The sequence below is a fragment of the Pelophylax lessonae genome (assembly GCF_965119305.1).
Source record: "Pelophylax lessonae genome assembly, chromosome: 2".
Taxonomy (NCBI): domain Eukaryota; kingdom Metazoa; phylum Chordata; class Amphibia; order Anura; family Ranidae; genus Pelophylax; species Pelophylax lessonae.
Window position 1 is genome coordinate 461,418,393 of NC_138769.1, and position 22,180 is coordinate 461,440,572.

Genomic DNA, 22,180 nt, shown 5'->3' on the forward strand with positions numbered 1-22,180 from the left:
TCTCAGTCCCACCTCCGGCCATCCGCCCTGCTCTGCTAATGACAGCAGCAGAGACAGGGAAGAAATCCAGCAGCTGATGGCGGCGGTCCTGATGGAGCAGCAGCGCGGGCCGGAGACGGCCCGCGGGCCGCCATTTAGTGATGCCCGCTCTAGAGGATAGGAATTTTTTGATATACAGAACATGAGCTGACCTTGACAATACTGATGCTGCTCCAAAACATTGCAGTTCGAGGACTATCCGTATTTCTTTTAAAAGGGAGTGGTATTTAAACTGCACAACTGTTTTCTTTGATATGCTGTGCAAGAGGTTTTTTTTTTGGAAAGCACAAAAGAAAAGATTTGCTTTCAGTCAGCATTATTTTCTGAAAGCTACCCAAGGTTCACCAATGATTAAAACAAGATATTTATAAACACGAAATACATTCCTGGTTCATCAAAATAAAAGGTGTGCAGTCTTATAGTTAGTTTTAAAGGCAGCCACAGCCTGAGAAGAAAAAGATCTGATATTTCTCATGCCAAATCAGATAGAGCCATCTAAAACAGCAGGTAGCTTGAGATTTACTGATTATAGAGCTAGAGGTTTGATTTAGCAGAGGGGTGTGCAAGACCTCTGGAGAGAGACCACTCCTTCCACATAAAGATATAGGGTCCTTCTCTACAACATGCTGGCAAGCGACAAGTGCTTTCTAGAAAACAAACTAAGACTTTGCATACCTTTTTTTGTTTGCGTCTGGAATTTAGCTAGCAGATATAAACGGAAAGTTCAGTTGGACTTTATAAAATCACACATTATTACACTTGTCTTAAGAAAATTGAAAGAAATACAGTAAGACCTTGGATTGCGAGCATAATTCGTTCCGGAAACATGCTTGTAATCCAAAGCACTCTTATACCAAAGCAAATTTCCCCATAAGAAATAATGGAAACTCAGATGATTCGTTCCACAACCATTTATTCATAAGTCCTTCAGTTTATTGTCCATATAAAAAGATTATAGCATTGCGATAGGTTATATAACCAGAAAATGTCCATCCACAAATAGCAACTTGCACAAGGGGATTAGAAGCAAAATCCAGCAGGAGCTACAGAGTATCAAAGAGAAGAGAGGCGCCTCTAAGTGTAGCAATATGGTTCCATTTAATGAAGGTACAACATTTAGCAACTCACATGGTTGATGAATAAAACAGGCACATCTAAGGATGCAGGCATCCAGGGTAAAGCTGTCCACATAGACTATCTTCTGCACCGCCGGCTGCCAGTCTGTAATCCAGACCAGGAAGACCACCCTGCAGTAAAGCGATCTGAAAGCGAGGGGCAGCATGGAAGGGATGACGTAGATGGCGGTGCGGAAGATGGTCTATGATGGTCAGCTTTAGCCTGGATGCCTGCATCCTTAGATGTGCCTGTTCCAATCATCAGCCATGTGAGTTGCTAAATTTTGTACCTTCATTAAATTTAACCATATTGCTACACTTAGAGGCGCCTCTCTTCTCTTTTATACTCAGCTGTGACTTGAGGCTACTTGTATATCAAGACATCGCTTGTATATCAAGTCAAAATTTATTTGAAAATTTTGCTTGTCTTGCAAAGCGCTCTTAAACCAAGTTACTCTCAAACCAAGGTTTTACTGTATATATAAAAGTGACAGTGCTGCTCCAAAAGAAACCCTTTAACTAATTATACCACAAAAATCAGAGTGCTCTTTGTATACCAAAAACATATAGTGCCTCAAAAAATGTTCATACCCCTGGATATTTCCCACATTTTGTCATGTTACAACCAAAAACATAAATTACTTTTATTAGGATTTTATGTGATAGACCAACACAAAGTGGCACATAATTATGAAGTGGAAGAAAAATAAATACCTGAAAAGTGTGGCGTGCATTTGTATTCAGCCCTCTTTACTGATACCCCTAACTAAAATCTAGTGGAACCAACTGGCATCAGGAGTCACCTAATTAGTAGAGTCCATCTGTGTAATTTAATCTCAGTACAAATATAGCTGTTCTGTGAAGCCCTCAGAAGTTTTTTTTAGAGAACCTTAGGGAGCAAACAGCATCATGAAGGCCAAAGAACACACCAGCCAGGTCAAGGATAAAGTAGTGGAGAAGTTTAAAGCAAGCAAGGTTAGGGATTAAAAAAAAAAAAAAAATTTTATAATATATATATATATATATATATATATATATATATATATATATATATATATATATATATATATATATATATATATATATATATATATATATATCTCCCAAGCTTTGAACATCTCACGGAGCACTGTTCAATCTATCATCTGAAAATGGAAAGAGTATGGCACAACTGCAAACCTACCAAGCCATGGCTGTCCACCTAGACTTACAGGATGGGCAATAAGAGCATTATTCAGAGAAGCAGCCTAGGGGCCCATGGTAACCCCAGAGAAGCTGCAGAGATCCACAGCTCAGTTGGTAGAATCTGTCCACAGGACAACTATTAGTCATGCACTCCACAAATCTGGCCTTATGGAAGAGTGGCAAGAAGAAAGCCATTGTTGAAAGCAGGCCATAAGAAGTCCCATTTGCAGTTTGCGAGAAGCCATGTGGGGGACACAGCAAACATGTGGAAGAAGGTGCACTGGTCAGATGAGACCAAAATTTACTTTTTTGCCTAAAAGCAAAAAGCTGTGTGTTGGGGAAAACACTGCACATCACCCTGAACACACCACCCCTAAACCAGGAAAAATGGTGGTGGTAGCATCCTGTTGTGGGGATGCTTTTCTTCAGCAGGGACAGAGAAGCTGGTCAGAGTTGATAAGAAGATGGAAGGAGCCAAATACAGGGCAATCGTAGAAGAAAACCTGTTAGAGTCTGCAAATGACATAATACTCGGGCAAAGGTTCACCTTCCAACAGGACAACGACCCTAAACATGCAGCCAGAGCTACAATGGAATGGTTTAGATCAAAGCATATTCATGGTATAGAATGGCCTAATCAAAGTACCGACCTAAATCCAATTAAAATTTTGTGGCAAGACTTGCTGTTCACAGACATTCTCCATCCAATATGACAGAGCTTGAGCTATTTTGCAAAGAAGAATGGGCAAAAATTGTACTCTCTAGATGTGCAAAGCTGGTAGAGACATACCCAAAGAGACTTGCAGCTGTAATTGCAGCAAAAGGTGGTTCTACAAAGTATTGACTCAGGGGGGCTGAATACAAAAGCACACAACACTTTTCAGATCTTTGGAAAACATTTTGAAAACAATTTATCATTTTCCTTCCATTTCACATTTATGTGCCATTTTGAGTTGGTCTATCACAAAATCCCAATAAAATACATTTACCTTTTGGTCTTAACATGACAAAATGTGGAAAATGTCAAGGAGTATGAATACTTTTTCAAGGCACTGTATACAACGGGTAAAATAGGTATTGAACATGTCACCATTTTTCTAGGCATATATATTTCTAAAGGTGCTATTGACATGAAATTTCCACCACATGTCGATAACAGCCCATGAAATCCATACAAAGAAACCAAAACAAATAAGTTCAGAAATTAGGTTATGTGTAAAAAAATTGAATGACACACGGAAAAAGTATTGAACACGCTAACTGAAATTATTTAATATAATTATTTGTATGGAGAAAACTAGTCACAAGCATAGCTCAGGTGTAATTTTGGCCCATCCTTCCACACATTCTTCAAATTTTGAAGGTTTGGTGTGCGCCTCTTCTATGAACTCTGATCTTTAGTGAGGCTGGCTGGGCCATTCTAGCAGCTTTATTTTCTTTGAAATCAATTAAGAGTTTCCTTGGCTTTGTGTTTGGGATCATTGTCTTGCTGAAATGTCCACCCTCATTTCATCTTCATCATCCTGATAGATGGCAGCAGAATTTTATCAAGAATGTCTTGGTACATTTTTCCATTCGTCATTCCTTCCAAGATATGTTTGCCAGTACAGTATGCTGGAAAACAATGCCACGCCATGATGTTCCCTCCTCGAAACTTCACGCTTGGTATGGGGTTTTTGGGGTGATGTCCAGTGCTATTTGACCTCCTGTGTATTATGGCAACCAAAGAATTCAATTTTGATCTATTCTGACCAGACTTTATTCTGCCAGTATTTCACAGGCTTGCCTAAATGTTGTGCAGCAAATTAAAACGAGCTTAAACAGTGGAATCTTGACTGCTGAGCATGCATACAGGCCATGGCAGATGAGTTCATCACTTATTGTTTTCTTTGAAACAATTGTACCTGATAATTCCAGGACTTTTGTAAGCTCTCCAACAAGTGGTTCTGGGCTCCTGGACAACTCCTTTGAGAATTTGTTTCCTCCGTCAGAAATCTTGCGAGGAGCACCTGGTCATTGCCAGTTTATGGTGAAATTATGTTCTTTCCACTTCCAGATTATGGCCCCAATAGTGCTCACTGGAACATTCAGAAGTTTAGAAATCCCCTTTGTAACCAATGCCATCAGTATTGCTTTGCAACAAAAAGTTTGTAAAGGTCTTGAGAGAGAGAGCGCTTTTTTTTTACCCATCTTGAGAGTTTTTTTTGTGTGACACCTTAGTAATGAGACACCTTTTTATAGGCCATCAGTTGAGTCTGAAACAGCTGATATTAATTTGCACTGACAAGGGGCAGGATTGATTTCTAACTGCTGAAAGATTTCAGCTGGTATCTTGGCTTATGCCTTTTTGCACCTCTCTTTCTTCATGCATTTTAAACTTTTTCCCTGTGTCATTACATTTTATTACAAATAATTTCTGAACGTATTTGTTTTGGTTTCTTTGTATGTATGGATTGCATGGGTTGTTACCAACATGTGGTGAACGTTTCATGTCAATAGCACCTTTAGAAATATAATTACCTAGAAAAATGGTGACGTGTTCAATCCTTTTTTTACCTGCTGTACCAACAAATGCTACTTTGTGAATAATTAGCGTAAAAAAATATATTGTGTACATCTCCATACATAAATACAGAAGTAGCAAAACATAAAATGTTCAAGTCCATGTAGAAAACCCTTACTTCATATGCTGTGTTGTTAAAAAAGAAACAAAATAGCCAGTGCAAAACAAATTCAGCAAATATATCTCTTCACGTTATAAACAAAAAAACTGCTCTTCTTTCAATCCTTTTGCCATTTATATATTACAGCCATCACTAAATGACAGACCTTTCCAGCAGATAGAAGGCAGAAGGCAAGGCATGTCTGGGCAGAGGGCGGGAGCTGCTCAACTTTTCTAGTTAACAAGCCAGTGGTTTGGTGCTAGGATGCGGGACGGTCCTAGCAACCAATCACCTGCTAGTTAACATGAAGAGGTGGGCAGCTCCCGCCCTCCGCCCAGACATGCTACACCTTCTGCCTATCTGCTGTGCAAGGTAAGATTGGAAAGGAGAGGAGAATTGTGATTGACAGGAGTAAATGTAATGTAAGGGAAGGGAAATTCACGGAGGGGGGCTGGGGTGCAAGTAAGGGGATCAGGCTGGGAAGGAGACTGGGGCGCAAATAAGGGGGGTTTGTAAAGAGGACTGTGATGACTGGGAATAAGGGAAAGAGACTGTAAAGAAGATTGGGATGCAAGTAAAAGGGGGGGGGAGACAAGAGACTGTGAAGAAGATTGGGATGCAAGTAAAAGGGGGGGGGGGCTGTAAGGGGGACTGGGATTCAAGTAAGGGGTGCTGTGAACGGGACAGGAGTGCAAGGAAGGGGGGCTGAGGGGGACTGTGATGTGAGGTGCAGACTGAAGAGACTAATGTAAAAGGGGGAGGGGTCTGGGATGTAAGAAGGGGAGCTGTGATGTGAAGGGGGGACAGAGGACATTTATGTAAAGGAGGGGCTGTAATGTCAATTGGGGCTGTCTTTTAAAGGGGGGGTGCTGTGATGTAAAGGGGGCACTGTAATGTAAAGGGAGCTGTATTGTAAGGGGAGTGCTGTAATGTAAAGAGGGGGTTCTGCAATGTAAAAGGGGGCGCTGTGGTGTGAAGAGGGCTGTGATGTAAATGGGAAACTATAATGTAAGGGGGTGGGGCTGTGATATAAAGGATCTGAGTTATAGCACAAACATGTGACTCGGATGTTTGCTGGATGAAATATAATGACTGCACCTCTGTGAATTTTAATCCCATGCTCCAGATATAGTATATAAAACCTCATGCAGTTGGGCATGGAAATCGCTGCTTTTATTGGTGTACAGCATAGTTTTTATGCCTCCAAAGCTCTAGGTTAGCCTATATGGCCATTAACATCATGTGCTTTGATCGGTGTTTAGGAGTAGCATTTAGAGGCATAGAAAGAATTTAAAAAAAGAAAGAAAAAAAAAAAAAGGAGCAAAGCTGTGTTCAGGGAAGAGCTTATAAGCTTAATTTAGGCAGGTAAATGCACATGTTTGAGCATAAATCTATTCCAGTGGAACAAATAAATTAATATTCTGGACAGTAGAATGCATTTACATTTAACTCAATGCGTGAGTAAATATATATGCAACATTTGAGGCATTATTTCTGCCAAGTTCTGGTAAAAAAAACAATTCAGCACATTTGGAGCATAGATTTATATGCCCAGGTGCATGTGGAATTGTATATCTCCAAAAGATCACAGTGCTCCACTCCACCCAGGGCATATTAAATCACTCACCAGAACATATTGACCTTTGGATTAACAAAAGGACTGACAGTGTTTGTATAATGACTACTCCTGTCACCTGCAAAATATGCTCCATAGTTTTCAGTATAACAAGCTCAAATAGAGACCTAAAATGGAATAGTGTTGTATATCGATTAAAAAAAAAAAGTGTAAAAAGCACTCTAAGGTGCACCTTCCTGCACCAGTGTATGAAAGAACCGAGATCGCCCAACATTTTTCTATTATGCTTGTTCAGAGAAGTTCAGGGTGCAATCCTCCAGCTCCACGTCCCAACAAGTTTCATCTTTACCTCTTTTTGTGAGGACAAAGCATGTCGATTGACAATCCTTTCATCTAATGTCTGTTCATATCGAAGCTTTTATATACTAGTGCAGAAAGGTGCACCTCACAGAGTGAGTGCATTTTTACAACTTTTTCTTATAAATGTTGTTTATTTAGGAATTGCAATGAAGCAAGACATACATAACAATCATTTTGGTAACTGAGTAAGATAGTTAGCCACCATTGCTGGACGGTTATTACAATTATAATCAGGTAACATAAATCAATCTTACCATTTATTACTAACTTACATACAAGTGCACCGTGGGGTTGATTTACTAAAGGCACTATGACTCTGCACTTTGCAGGTACAGTTGCTCACGAGCTTAGTAAATGAGATAAAGCTTCACTTTACAAAAGAATACCCAATCGCATGCAAGGAGAAAAAAAAAAAAAAAAACAGTATTTTTGCTTGCATGTGTTTGGATGATGGAAGTCAGCATAGCTTCCCCTCACTTACTATGCTTTGGAGCAACTGCACAGTCTATTTGTCTTTAATAAATCCTCCCAGAGTGTTCCCAGCAGCATTCTGGTAAAGCTAAGACGAGTGCCAGAAACACGGCGGATAGACACTCGCAACATTACAAATTTGCATTACATTGCATTTTACACTTAAAGTGATTCTACAGGTTGTGATTTTTTTTTTTTTAAACCACAAACAGGTCATACTTACCTGCTATTTTCAATGGTTTTGCAAAGAACAGCGGTGATTCTCTTCTTCCCGCTGAATGCCCCTAATAGAAAGCCTCTTGCTATGGGGGCACTCGAGCAGGCTTGCTCCCAAGTTGTGCTGCTGTGAATGGACATTGCCCATTCACATGCAGAAAAAGGCTCTGTCTCACCTCCACTATCTTCTTTATTGGCTCACTGGCGGTCAATGGCTGTGTGAGCCAATGAGGTGACAGAGACCTGGGAGAGTTGCTGCTCTCATGTACACCGCTAGATTGCGATGGGGCTCAGGTATTAGGGGGGCTGAGGGGGAGCTGCACCCAGAAGGTTTTTTACCTTAATGCATAATATGTATTAGGGTTAAAAAAAAAACCTTCTGCCTTTAAAACCACTTTAGGAAAACAGTTTTTACTGATATACTACACTAGGATACATTCCCGCTTTTGTCTCTAATTGAGTTTGTTACAGTAAAAATTACAAATGATTTGTTGCAGGAGACAGGAGTCTATATTAATAAAGCGCTGTCAGACCCTTAGTTAACCCAAAGGTCAATATGTTCTAGTGAGTGATTTAATACACACTGGGTGGAGTGGAGCACGGTGTTCGTTTGGATTATATATGGCAGAAGGATTGAATCAAGAAGCACAGTTCTTTGTTTATAAGATGAATATATACATTTTGTGTCTTTTTAACCAATATAGCATATGCAGAAAGGGTTTTCTACATTGCCTTGAACATTTTATAAGCTGTATGAAATTGTTTATTAATCTATGTATGGATATGTACACAATAGATTTTTTAGGGTAATTAACTGCACTTTACATTTCTAAAAATGCGAAAATAACAACCTAAACAAGTTAAACTAGACTTTTGCTAGTAGGCATAGAGGCTGCCATGGCTGATATTAAAATACTAGCTGCTTGGCCGACTCACTGGGGTTTATTTACTAAAGCTGGAGGGTGCAAAATCAGGCTCAGTTCTGAATAGAAACCAATTAGCTTCTAACCCCAGCTTGTTTAATTAAGCTTTCCCAATAAAGGTGTACGTTTAGTAACCAGTGTTAATTCTTGCATTATCACCATTCTCCTAACACGCTCTAACACCGCCAATTTTAACACCGGCTGTGAGGCTGTTTAGTAAACCGTGTTGTGTTGACTCCAGCTCGGTGATATGCGGTGTTAGCTAGCAGCGTGTTAGCACCGTGTTAGAGAGTGGGGAAGGTTTAACTAGCTGCACAGCAGCCATCCTGTGTGTGAAAACCTATGATCCACAGTAAAGGAACATTTGGGTGTACGTTTAGTAACCGGTGTTAAATGGGTGTTAAGTGGTGTTAGGCTTTATCACAGAGAATCAAGGTGATAATTTCCTAAGACGTGTTTAGTAAACCGTGTTAACTAAGGTAGGAACCAAATATCACGTCTCTTCACCTTACGGTGTTGTCTCTGTGATAAGTACAGTGTTAGTATAGGAATGTACCGGTTTAGTAACCCGTGTTAGCTCAGAAGAGTCTTAAAACCAGTGTAAACTTGGTGTTAAATCTCCTGAATTTAACACCTAGTCAGACCAGGTGTTAAGGCCTTTTTTTACTGCACATTGCGGTCAGTAAGTGCTTCAGGACAACACTATTGTAGACTGCAGGGTATGTGTTCATCTAGAACCCTGTGTCTGCAGCATTCACATATCACACATATATAATGGCAGAGCAGAGTGGACCTCTGTGCTGAGAAAGGAGAGCAGTAGACCTCAGTGACAGAGAGGTGCATATTTCTTACTGCATGAGACCACTATCTTAACCACTTAAGCCCCGGAAGATTTTACCCCCTTCCTGACCAGGGCCAATTTTGCGATTCGGCACTGCGTGATTTTAACGGACAATTGCGTGATCCTGCTACACTGTACCCAAATTAAATTGAAATCCTTTTTTCCCCACAAACAGAGCTTTCGTTTGGTGGTATTTGATCACCTGTGCGATTTTTTGATCATGCGCTATAAAAAAAAAAAAAGAGCGACAATTTTGCAAAAATAACAATATTTTTCAAATTTTTTTAATATGAAATTCCCCCCCAAAAAAATGTAAAAATCTAATTTTTTTAACATTTTAGGCCAATTTGTTTTCTGCTACATATGTTTGGTAAAAAAAAAAAAAAAAAAAAAATCGCAATAAACGTATTTTGATTGGTTTGCGCAAAAGTTATTTACTAACTAAGGGAAAGATTTTGGTCATTTTTATTTTTTGTTTTTTTAACGAGTAATGGCGGCGATCTGCGTTTTTTTGTGGGACTGCGACATTGCGGCGGACAGATCGGACCCTTGACTGACATTTTTGACACTTTTGGGGGTACCAGTGACATTACTACAGTAATCAGTGCTATACATATGCACTGTTACTGTAAAAATGGCACTGGCAGGGAAGGGGTTAACTTTATTGGAGAGGGAGGGGTTAAGTGTGTCAATAAGGGCGTTCTTCTAACTGTCATTGGATGTGGCTTGTGATGTAACAGCAGAGATTTATGGTCCTACATAGCAGGACCGTATGATCTGTGCTGTTACACAGGGGAGAATGACAGGCGGCTTTGTTTACATTAGCCGCCTGCCTTTCTCCCGATGTAACCGACGATTGCGTGTGATCGGCGGACATCAGGTCCGCTGGTCACACGCGCAGGGGGGTCCGTGAGCGAGCGGGAGCGCGCCTCCAGCGGTGCACCCTCGCTCCCTAGAGCCTCACAGGCTAGCGACGTAGTACTACCTGTGAGGGGCTGACCGCCGCAGTAAATAGACGTGCGGCGGTCGGCAAGTGGTTAAGCCAATCATACATGGACGGAAATTTGGCTGGTTCAGCACGGACCAACTGAAATTCCATCAATGTATGGGCAGGCTGGTTGTACAGAAGTTGAGTGGTAGATGGACTTCTGTACAACCAGCCTGTCAGGGTTTTCCCCAATCAATTAGTGCTGCCAGCTATAGCCTGCAGTACTGATCAGTATTCTGACAGAGGAAGTATCCCTGTGGTCAGAACACAATAGCTCAGTAAAAATGATTCCCCTGTCCACATAAATGGAATGTGTGAATGGGTGAATCAAGTCATTTTTTTGTTTAACTCGGTGGTTGAAAAAAAAAAATATATATATATTAATGTATGCCTTAGCATGTCTGATGCTTGGCAGCTGACACGTAGGATTGATATGTACTTTTTCTAAGAGCCGATTCACACCACGCCAGCACATGAATCATGAATTAACCGGTGTTAATTCTTGCGTTATCACCGTTCTCCTAACACGCTCTAACACCGCCAATTTTAACAACGGCTGTGAGGCTGTTTAGTAAACCGTGTTGTGTTGACTCCAGCTCGGTGATTAAATTTTCAGTTACTGCACAAAAGATGTTGATATTTTAGAGGGTTTCTTGAAAATTATTTCTTCTTTCCATGCTGCCCCATATAATGCATGTTTAGAATACAATGACTGCAATTATCAATCATTATTCCTTTGCCTGCAACTGTGCAAACACATAGTACATTATTCTACACCAGTGTATGGATAGCATTTCAGTTTTACTGTACTGAAGTTATGAAAGTACTTAAGGTCAAGATATCCAAGGATGTGTTTTGCTTAAAGGACCCATCTGTCATCCTGTTTGCTCCCTTGAAATGAAAAGCCCCAAGCCAATATGTAACTTGACATTCTGTGAGGGAATGCATACATGTCGGTGAGCTCCAAGACAACAGGAAAACAACACCCAAAACAAGTAATAAGTCCTAATGTTATGCAGTTTTTTGGTCAGCACCACAAAGGATACAAAAGCTCCAACAATAAAAATGGGACTAAACATGTGTTTCTGGAAGGTGAAGAGTGCGAGACCCATATAGGAAAATATGAAGTTTTCTGCCAGAAAGTGCAAGACCTCAAACAGCTGCAGCAAAACACAAAGGAGTAAATTAAAGTCATGAAACAAATGATTGGAAAAAAAGTCTAAGTACTGCAGTAAGCTATAGATTATAAAGACTCAATATGGAATGTGTCAAGCCTGCAGAAGTTTTCAGGGTACAATTTATGCAGTAATAGAATAATGTGCCCTGTTAGCCATTGATGTAGGTTTGGAGATTAATTAATACCCTTGGCTAAGTTCTCCTGCTTTCAGGCGAACTTAGATCCATTCTTGAAGCTTTAGAGCTGGTTCACACCCGGTATTGCACGGGAACGCACCTGTTCCAGTGTGGTGCGTTTTGACAACCCATTCATTTGAATAGGCTGCAAAAAACACTGGACTGCACAAAAAGTAGTGCTTGCACTACTTTCAATAAAGCACTACACCAAATTGCATGGTGCTGCGGGACCATACAATTTGGTGCCTGCAAACGTACTACATTTACAATCTGCTTGGCGTGCCATTAATACACTGGCATTCGCATAGAAGGTGACAGGAGAGTGTGCCCAGCTCTCAATGGAGCAGGTTCACACATCTTCGGGATGGGTGCGGAGCGGTTTGCAAAAGAGTCCTGTGCATCTTCTGGTTTGTTTCAGGTACGAATCTAGCCAAAAATTGGGGCCTGATTAGTCGCTGAAATGAAGAAGAGGGGCGCATTGGACCCCTGCTGTGAGCCGCTCCGCACAGCCATGTGAACTCAGCCTAAAGAAGGAATACAAGTTTCTTTAAAGCTTGCAACTTTAAATAAAATATCTTTTCAACTATAAAACCTTTTACATTGTATAAATATATAAATAAACATTACTATTGAAAATATAGCATGCACTCGGCAAAAAGAAAAAGGAAAAAAAGGATTGCTATATATACCTATATAGTTAGGTAAAACAGCCCCATACAGCTTGCAATTCAACATCCCCAGCCAGACACTTCCTCTTCAGGAAAAAAAGCCTTGCATTTTATTACATGTACAAAAATGTAAACGCTACTATTAATTATTTTTTTCTAAAAAAAAAAAAAAAAAAATCGAATTGCCTGGTTTTCTTTAATATCATCGAAGTCACTGTCCCAAAACTAGTAAGTCAGTGAAATCATAACTCCTGATCTGTATAGTTTTTCCAGATATATATGCCAAATAATAATATGAAAGCCCGTTCGCACTTTAGGAGGAGAGCAATGGCATATATTCCCCGAGAACAGGTTCCATTAGTGCCAGATCACACCACGTGCAGTCCAGTGTTTTTTTTTTTTCTGCATCAGGAACGCATGGATAGTAGGTTATATGGTTTCCAATGGCACAGTTCACACTAGTGCGGTGAGTTCCAGTGCGTTCCAGAAAAAAGTAGAGAATGCTGCATTTTTTCACCACTGAACTGTACTGGAACGCAGCAAAACACATCCAAAATGCACTGGAATGCACCTAAATGCACTGGAATGCACCTAAATGTACTGGAATGCACCTAAATGCACATGTCCCTATTTAGGGTGAGGGAAAAAAAAAAAACATACATGGAAAAATGCATTTGCACTGTGTTTCTTCTGTGTAAACTGGCCCTCAAATTGAACTAAAGCCTGATCTGCAAATTGTAATGACCATGTGATCATTTAGGACACCAGCCATTTGACTGCTAGACAGTTTAGCTGAGAGCACAAGTAACTGACAGTTTTTGTTTATGGCATGCCTTGAATGTAATGGTTTTGGGAAACTGTTAAAATCAATAAGTTTAGTCCTGCTTTATGGTGGTGTATCCAGCCCAGAACTCCTCTTTAATAAACACACAGGTTAAAATGGAAGTAAACCCATGAATATAATGATTTCAAAAAACAGTTATATTACTAGCATGCAAGGAATGCGGTCACATTTGCTAGTGCTTTCAACCAAACTGTCAAACTATTAAATGGCTGCTGTCATAACTGATCACATATTCAACAACATGGCAAATGCCAATCAAACAGGGGTTTCAGCTTCCTTGGCTGAAAAAGGCTTTAATAAAAACGAGAGCAAATACAAAGTTAAAGCGGAGTTCCAGCCATTTCACTCACCTGTCCAACGGTCCAGCAATGCGGCCGCCCGAAGCCTCGATCCTCTCCCTCGGCGCCGGCATCAATGCTGTGGGCACTCGGCTGTGACAGTTTGCGGCTTCACAGCCGGGTACGCACTGCGCATGAGCGAGTTGCGCTACACGCCGTGATTGGCCAGCAATCTTCTGGGACCTTTGACATGTCCCAGAAGATTGCAGGGAGGGAGGGGGAGAGGAGAACTTCCGCACAGGGCGCCGCGGCGCTCCGAGCGGAAGTGGGTGCGGGTACCTGTCAAAACTAGGTACCCGCTCCCCCCCCCCAAAAAATGACATGCCAAATGTGGCATGTCAGGGGGTAAGGACCACCTAAAGAGGAAGTTCCACTTTTGGGTGGAACTCCGCTTTAATGTCTGGGTAAACCAGATTAAATTCTTTAGATTTGTTTTCTGATGCAGGTTACACTATGGAAGCCAAAACAAATGGGCTGCTGTGTCCAAGCAAATAACCATTTCCAATATCAAAAAATGGGATTTTTGACTTGCCGTAAAATCCATTTCTCTGATGTTTATTGATGGACACAGCTCCTGATATTCTTAACCATTGGGTTATACTGCCTCCTACAGGAGTAGAACACTAGGCAGGGAAAAAAAAAGGTCTGGCTATGCCTATGGGCAGTCCCAGGGGGTATACTCCCTCTCTCTGCTATAGGTACTCAGTGCTGTTATGTCAGCACTGAGAAGAATTACAACTCCACAGAGGGGTGGGTGTTGTGATGGACACAGTTCCGGATACTTTTTAACCATTGGGATGTCCCAAAGCAGCGTTAAACATGAGGGGCGGGAACAGCAAAAAAAATTACCAAGGCTAAACAGTAGCCAACCAGGCAACAGGAGCTCAACCAAAACAACTGGAGCCCAATTGAAAAAAAATCAATATACCCTCAAAGAGGATCAGGTCCTCTCAACAGCATCCTGAAAAATCTTGCGGCCAAAAGAAGCATCCGCAGATGCCAACACATCCATTTTAAAAACTTTGTAAAAGTGTGCACCGATTACCAGAGGGCTGCCGTGCAAACCTGCGTCACTGACTCCTGATGATGGAAGGCCCAGGAGGCACTAAGAGCCCTAGTAGAGTGCACCTTAACAGGGAAAGGAGGAACTTGACCCTTGATGAAACAGGCCTGAATCACTGTCTGTCTGATCCATCTGGAAATGGTCGCAGAGGAAGCGGACAACCCTTTACGAGGCCCATCCGCGAGCACAAATAGTGAGTCTGACTTCCTGAAAGACTCCGTAGCTGCCAGGTAATACCCTAATTGCCCGGACCACATCCAAGACATGCAAGGCAATTTCCTTCGGATGTTTAAGCCTGGGACACAGGGAAGGCAACACAATGTCTTCATTCAAATGTAAATCAGACAACCTTTGGAAGGAAAGACGGACAGGGGCGAAGAACCACCTGAACGACAGGATAATGCAGCCAATTCCGACACCCTGCGTGCAGAGGTGATAGCCATCAAAAAGGCCACCCTCTGGAACAGCGTAAGTAGGGGAATCTCCCGAAGATTCTCAAAGGGAGGCTTCTGGAGGGCCGAAAGCACCAAATTGGGGTCCCCAAGACCGCACTGGAAGAACCAAATGTCGGGAACACCCTGAAGAAAGGTACGCACCAGGGAGTGTGTTGCCAAAGGTCATTGGAAGAAGACTGCCAAAGCCGACACCTAGACCTTCATGGTACTCAAGGTCAATTTCTGTTCAACCCCCCTCGTTGAAAGAAGGTCAAGATCCAAGTCACCAAAAAAGAGCAAGGATGGACCCCAAGAGACTCACACCACTCAATGTACATCTTCCACATACGATGGTAGATCTTTCTAGAAATAGATTTTATAGCTTTTAACAGTGTAGGAATGTGTTAAAAGCTGTAAAATCTCTATCCCTCAACACCTGGCATTCAACAGCCAAGCCATCAAAGCCAGCGAATGTAAAGAAGCATGGAAGATCGGTCCTTGGGAAAGCGGATCCTCCCTGAGAGGAACCATCCAAGGAAAGTTGACAGCCAGTAGCACCAGATCAGTGTACCAAGTCCGACGCGGCCAGTCCAGAGCGACTAAGATAACTGGATTCCCTTCTGCCTCAATCCTGCGTAGAAGTCTTGGCAGAAGCTTGAGCGTAGGGAAGGCGTAAATCATATGATATTGACCCCATGGGGCCATCAGCACGTCTGTGGCATCCGCCAGAGGATCCCGTGACAAGGCCACAAACCTTTGCACCTTTCTGTTGAGCCGAGATGCCAACAGATCCACCTCGGTGATGCCCCACCAGCGACACAACTGATGAAACACCTCCGGATGAAGGGACCACTACCCATGGTCCAACACCTGCAGACTGAGGTAATCCCCCTGCCAGTTTTCCACCCCGGGAATGTGTAAGGTGGAGGGGGCTGGAATGAACCGTTCTGCCCACCTTAGAATGCCAGCTACCTCCAGAGCAGCCAGGACACTTTGTACCCCCTTGGTGAGTGACATAAGCCACGACTGTGACATTGTCCGATTGAATGTGCACTGGACATCCCTGAAGACGATCCGTCCAATGGTCCAACCACATTCTGATCGCTTGGAGTTCCAAGACATTGATCGGTAGTTTGGTCTCTTCCAGTGTCCAGTCCCCTGAGCAGATTGCTTGCCGAGGACGCCTCCCCAGCTGGACAGGCTGGCATCCATGGTGACCACTGTCCAATACTAGGGGAGGAAGGATTTGCCCAGCCGAAGCACCGGAGAATGAAGCCACCATATCAGGGACTCCTTTGTTCCCCGACTCAGGCAGATCTGATTGTCCAGAGACTGCGGAGTCTTGTCCCATTTGGCCAATATCTCCCTTTGCAGGGACCTCGTATGGAACTCTGCAAACAGAACCGCCTCGAAGGTAGACACCTTCAGGCCCAGCACCTGCATGCATGTCCAGAGGGATGACCATCTGCTGGACAGTAGGAGATGAATTGCAGCCTGCTATTTCTTAAGTTTGTCCAGAGGAAGGAGTACTCTGGCTAAGGCCGAGTCCGGAGTCAGGCCCATAGAGTCCAGCTTTGTGGACGGAACCAGTGCAGACTTCTGAAAATTCAGAATCCAGCCGAACTCCTGCAGAGTTCGTATTGTGATCTCCAGGTTTTCCACCAGAGCAGTAGAAGACTATTCGCAGAAGGAGATGGTCCAAGCAGACCAGCACCGTGATCCCCCATTGGCGTAACAAAGCTAGGACCGGGGCTAACACTTTTGTGGAGACCCAAGGAGCGGAGGCGAGATCAAAGGGTACCGCCACAAACTGATAATGCTCCACTCCCACGGCAAAGTGGAGAAAGCGCTGGTGACTGGCACATATTGGAATGTAAAAGGTAAGCATCCTTGAAGTCGATAGAAGCAAGGAGATCCCCCCTGACGCAGGGATGCCACCACCGTGCGAATGGACTCCATTCGGGACTTCCGCACCCGCACAAAGCAGTTCAGCGCCTTGAGGTCCAGGATTGGTAGCGCTTTGCCTTCTTTCCTAGGAACTGTAAACGGGTTTAAGTAAAAACCCTGAAAACATTCCGAAGTCGGAACAGGGACAATCAACCCTTGAAGCAACAGGTCTCGTAAAGCCCCAAACAGATTCTGTAAGCGGTCGGGGGGGAAAGGTGCGCGTTGGAAGGAAAGAACCTTGTCGGGGGACAAGAGCGAAACTAGATCTTGTAACCGGACCGAATGCCTTTGTGGACCCACTTGTTTTGTACGGGGGAAGTCCACAGGTCTGGAAAACAACAAATACGTCCCCCCAACCCGGTACGGGTGAGGGCGCACCTTCATGCTGAAGGAGCCTTGTTCGCGGGTCTGGAGAAGCCCGCTCTAGGTTTGCCAGGCCAGGTTTGTTTAGGTCCTCCAGGAGGCGGCCTGAAAGGCTTTGAGCCCTTGTCAGCCGACCCTGAGGGACGAAAAAACGTATGAGCCGAGAAGGAAGGCCCACGTCTACGATGAGGTTCTTTGCCCTTAGCCTGCAGAAGAAAGGTACTCTTCCCCCCTGCGAGACCTTTTATGTCGTCATCCAGGGTAGCTTCAAACAGGCAATATCTTTGAAAAGGAAGATCAGTCAAAGCCTTTTTAGAAGTCTGGTCCGCAGACCAGCATTTAAACCAAACGACAAGCCGAAGGACCACTGCTAAAACAGAAACCTGCGCCACTAGGGGAGCCACATCCAAAGAGGCATCACAGATAAACTGCAGCCCCTGGAACAGCTGGTCCGCCAGCTCAGCAAAGGCAGGGAGGAGCTTTTCTTCCTCCAGGTCACAGCGAAAAAGCTTAGTCCACTCGGTCAGAGTTTACGACACCAGGGCAATGGTGAATACCAGCCTCAGTGCCAAACCAGCCAGAGTGTACATATTGCGAGCCACAGCCTCCACCTTAAAGGCCAGGGACTTTTCAACCGGAATTATGGTTGCCTGGTTTAATCTGGAAACCGGAGGGTCCATCACCAGGGGTGGACAGTCCACTTCTTAATAGGGGGTATCGGTAATAGGGGTATCGCCTTGTAAAGCGCTTAGGGACCCCAAGGGGACGCTTTGGTCATCCCCACTCTTTAGCGACAATTCTGTCAAAATAGGCGAGGAAAGGAAACACCTTTGCCACTCTGGATGGCTTGTGAGTGCCAAAAGGAACATGCGCCTCAGTCGCAGCTGCATCCTCCCTCTTGAAGGTTTCACGCACAGATACAATCAGTGCTTCCACCAGCGCGTTTTAATGCGCGGTTGCAGATGGAGGAATCATCCTCACTATCAGAGGATTCCAGGCACGTGGCTGAAGACCCAGAAGGGTGACCCACGTCCACGGCAGCCAAAATATTCAGGATCTGATAAGACAGATGAAGCATAGGAAGGCGGGGAGTACTTTTTGCTAGCCCGTCGCCTGAGAGACACCTCCACCCAGGACACAAGGGACTCTAGGACCGCCGTCAGTGCATTGATGGATGGGCCCCGCAGCCTCAGAGAGGGGATCAGGTAGGGAGATGTGCTCCAAAGACTCCATGAGTCACCAGGAGAACCCCACAAAACAGGTGTAAAACACTACCAGTGACCACCCCCCGCCCCTTAAACCGTGCTGGCAGCACCCACCAGTCGCCAGGCATGGAGCACCAAGCGATCTTCAGCAGAGAGGGAGAACCCCACCAGACTCCCCACTCAGTAGAAACAGGCACCTGCAGCCACCAGGCTAATCTGCACTGCACGTGCAGTGATCAGGAAGTAAAAGGATCCAAGAGTCAGCACCACTGGATGAGACCACAAAAATCGCCACCCACAGGGCACCACTATCATGGTTGCCGCTATTTTCCATTTCAAACCACTACACAAACATGGCAGCTGTGCATAGAAACACGCAGGCTACAACAAAATGGAGGCACCACGAGGCTTCCAGGGACCCAGGAGGGATCCCTAGGCCTCAGGGACAGACCCGGGCAGGAAGGGCCCTGGCAGGAGCCCCGACCAGGTACAGCCCCTCCCCCACACAGTAGATCGTCCGGTCGCCGTTGGCGCACCCTCCATCGCCTGTATAGCATAATGCCCCCACCCCCAGGAGGTGGACCAGCCCATCCAAACAGCCCCAGAATACGTGGGGGGGAGTGAGGGGAGGGTAGAATGGGGGAAAGATGAAAGGGGGGTGCCTGAGAGGAACCTGGGAGGAAAGAGGGGAACCTGGGGTTTCTACCATCCCAAGGAGGGGCCCGTGTCCACCCAAAAACCCTCCAGGGGGAGGGGGGGGAACAACAGCTACTAACCATTCCAGGAACCAGGTGGGCACCGCTCCAGATAGTACCCCTCTCCATCGAAATGGGGAAATGGGGGGGCTGTCCGCCAGGAGGAACCCTGCGACTTGGGCCTAGACCCGGTCATATTCGACCTTGCAAGCAATTTAACTCGCAGGCCAGCCCCCGTCCAGTGGGACTATGTCGTAGCCGACCTAGCGCAGAGCTGAGGTCTGCGCGCACTCGCTGGCGAGACTGGGGTGACCACTGGATCTAGATTATCTAGCCTGTCGCCCAGTCCGGCAGTTGATTGTAGATCTCAGGAAAAAAAAAAAATGAAAATGAAAAATTTGCCAGGACCAGAGATCCCAGCAAGGAACTAGGTCCTTACTATCTATAGCAGAGAGAGGGAGTATACCCCCTGAGACTGCCCATATGTGTAACCAGACTTTTTTCAGCCTAGTGTCCTAGTCCTTTAGGGAGTAGTAAAACCCAATGGTTAAGATTATCAGGAGCTGTGTCCGCCAATGACGAAAGAGAAAAAAACGTTTTTTTAAATGAATGTGTTCATAAAATAATTAATCTGAACACATAAATCATTTACAACATTCTCATATATCCTAAATGACTATTTATATTAAAAACTCTGGAATGTTACCAGGGGCATTATTATATTATTTCCTAATGAAGAAGAAAAACAGAAGCAGCTCTCATTACCTGTTTGGTTCTATTCCTCGACTCCGGAGATAAATTATTATAAGTATAATGTGCTTGTGTGATACCACAAAACAGGACAGCAACTACTCCTGTAATTACAATATGAAAGTGTCAGAAATTCTTAGTACAATCAAAGTTAAAGGGCTTCAAATATTTAATTTAAAAAAAAAAAAAAAAAAAAAGCAGTCACAATGCCTAAAGTTGAACTCGAGGAATTTAACCACTTTGTAAAATGTGCTGGCTTATTATGAGTGAAGTCTAATGTTGTGCATGCCATCTCGTGGACCTATCCCCTTTTTACAACCAAGAGCCAGGAGTATAGCCATTTCTACAATCCCAGCACTCTGGCAGGAAATATGCTGTCTTCTCACCCAGAGCAGTTCTACCTTCCCCTCCCCTGGTATTTTACAGAAGAATTTAAATTTTGTGAAAGGGTCCATATAATTCAAAAAGCTCTGCGATTGTGCAGAAAGAGGGGAGGGGTGGGCACAGCCACTGCATGCAACTGTGAGACTACAGAAGAAACCAACATACTGTTCAGCTGCTCAGTAAAAATGTATATTATAAGTTATACAAATTAGTCCATAAGGTAGCATGCACCTCATTGGACTTAACTTCCTGACATCCGCGCTACAGCCTATATACTTGAATTTTCGGGAGGCAGTTTTTAAACAGCCTCCCAGAAAGACTCTCCCTGCGCGCTCCCGCGAGCGCGCATCGGGGAGAATCTGTGTCGGCCGTGTCCCTTGGACACGGCCGATCACAGATCGTGGTGAATGGCCAATCACAGCGGCCATTCACCACGTGATCAAGCCGTCCAATGAGAGATGAACTCATATGTAAACATATGAGATCATCTCTCATCGCCGGCGCTCCTTCCTCACACAGAGCCTGCAGTGTGAGGAAGGAGGGGGAGCCGTCAGCCGCCGGGGACACACAGCAGTGTAATCAGGGCACTGATCACCAGTGCCCTGATTACTAAAGGTAAAAAAACATACACACATTGCCCCCCCATCAGTGCCCGCCTCAGTGCCCCCCATCAATGCCCACAATCAGTGCCCATAGTGCTGCCAGTCAGTGCCTGCTCATCTAGGCACTGACTGGCAGCACTATGGGCACTGAGTGTGGGCACTGATGGTGCTGCCCATCAGTGCTCATCAGTGCCCATAAGTGTCACCTATCAGTGCAGCCTATCAGTGCCCATCAGTGCAGCCTATCAGTGCCCATCAGTGCAGCCTATCAGTGCCCATCAGTGCAGCCTATCAGTGCCCATCAGTGCAGCCTATCAGTGCCCATCAGTGCCCATCAGTGCCGCCTATCAGTGCCCATCAGTGCAGCCTATCAGTGCCCATCAGTGCAGCCTATCAGTGCCCATCAGTGCAGCCTATCAGTGCCCATCAGTGCAGCCTATCAGTGCCCATCAGTGCAGCCTCATCAGCGCCCATCAGTGCAGCCTCATCAGCGCACATCAGTGAAGGAGAAAAGTTTATTTTCAAAATTTACTCGCAGAAAACAAGAAAAACTTTTTTTTTTTTTTTCAAAATTTTCTGTCTTTTTTCTTGTAAAAAATAAAAAACCCAGAGATGATTAAATACCACCAAAAGAAAGCTCTATTTGTGTGAAAAAAATGATAAAAATTTCATATGGGTACAGTGTAGCATGACCGCGCAATTGTCAAAGTGTGACAGCACTGAAAGCTGAAAATTGGCCTGGATGGGAAGGGTGTTTAAGTGCACAGTAGGCAAGTGGTTAACCCATAGCAATCGGACACATTTTAGAAAGTAACTGAATTCCTGGAGTTCAGCTTTAAAGTCCAACTTCAGTCAAACCTTGGTTTTGATAGCTTTAAAATACTGTGGAGAAGGGTTAGAACTTTAAGATTTTATATGTTATCTGTATACCAACTGAGGATATTTTTCTGTCAAGTATAAAAATAAACCGTCCACATAGGAGAAATGTATCTTCTATTTTGTAGGATACCCATCAGCTGGACTGGAAGAAATGCGCCCCCCCTCTTTTTTTTTTTAATGAGGCCTCTGTTCTCTTTTAGGAGATTTCCATTTACTTTCTGTTCTGTCTGAGAAATATCAAGTAGATAGGATGTCTATTTCTGTGTTGTGCTGCAGGA

The 22,180-nt window shown here is 44.0% G+C and overlaps 1 protein-coding gene across 2 annotated transcripts in view; it reads right to left on the reverse strand.

Moving 5' to 3' along the window:
• SLC9A7 (solute carrier family 9 member A7) overlaps positions 1–22,180 on the reverse strand; it is a 187,886-nt gene that overhangs the window by 54,363 nt on the left and 111,343 nt on the right. For both annotated transcript variants that reach the window (XM_082245922.1, XM_082245921.1), the window contains exons 9-10: positions 20,053–20,141; positions 11,424–11,537 (exon numbers count right to left, since the gene is read on the reverse strand). In XM_082245922.1, coding sequence (XP_082102048.1) covers positions 11,424–11,537; positions 20,053–20,141 — 203 coding nt within the window. The remainder of the gene's footprint in view (positions 1–11,423; positions 11,538–20,052; positions 20,142–22,180) is intronic.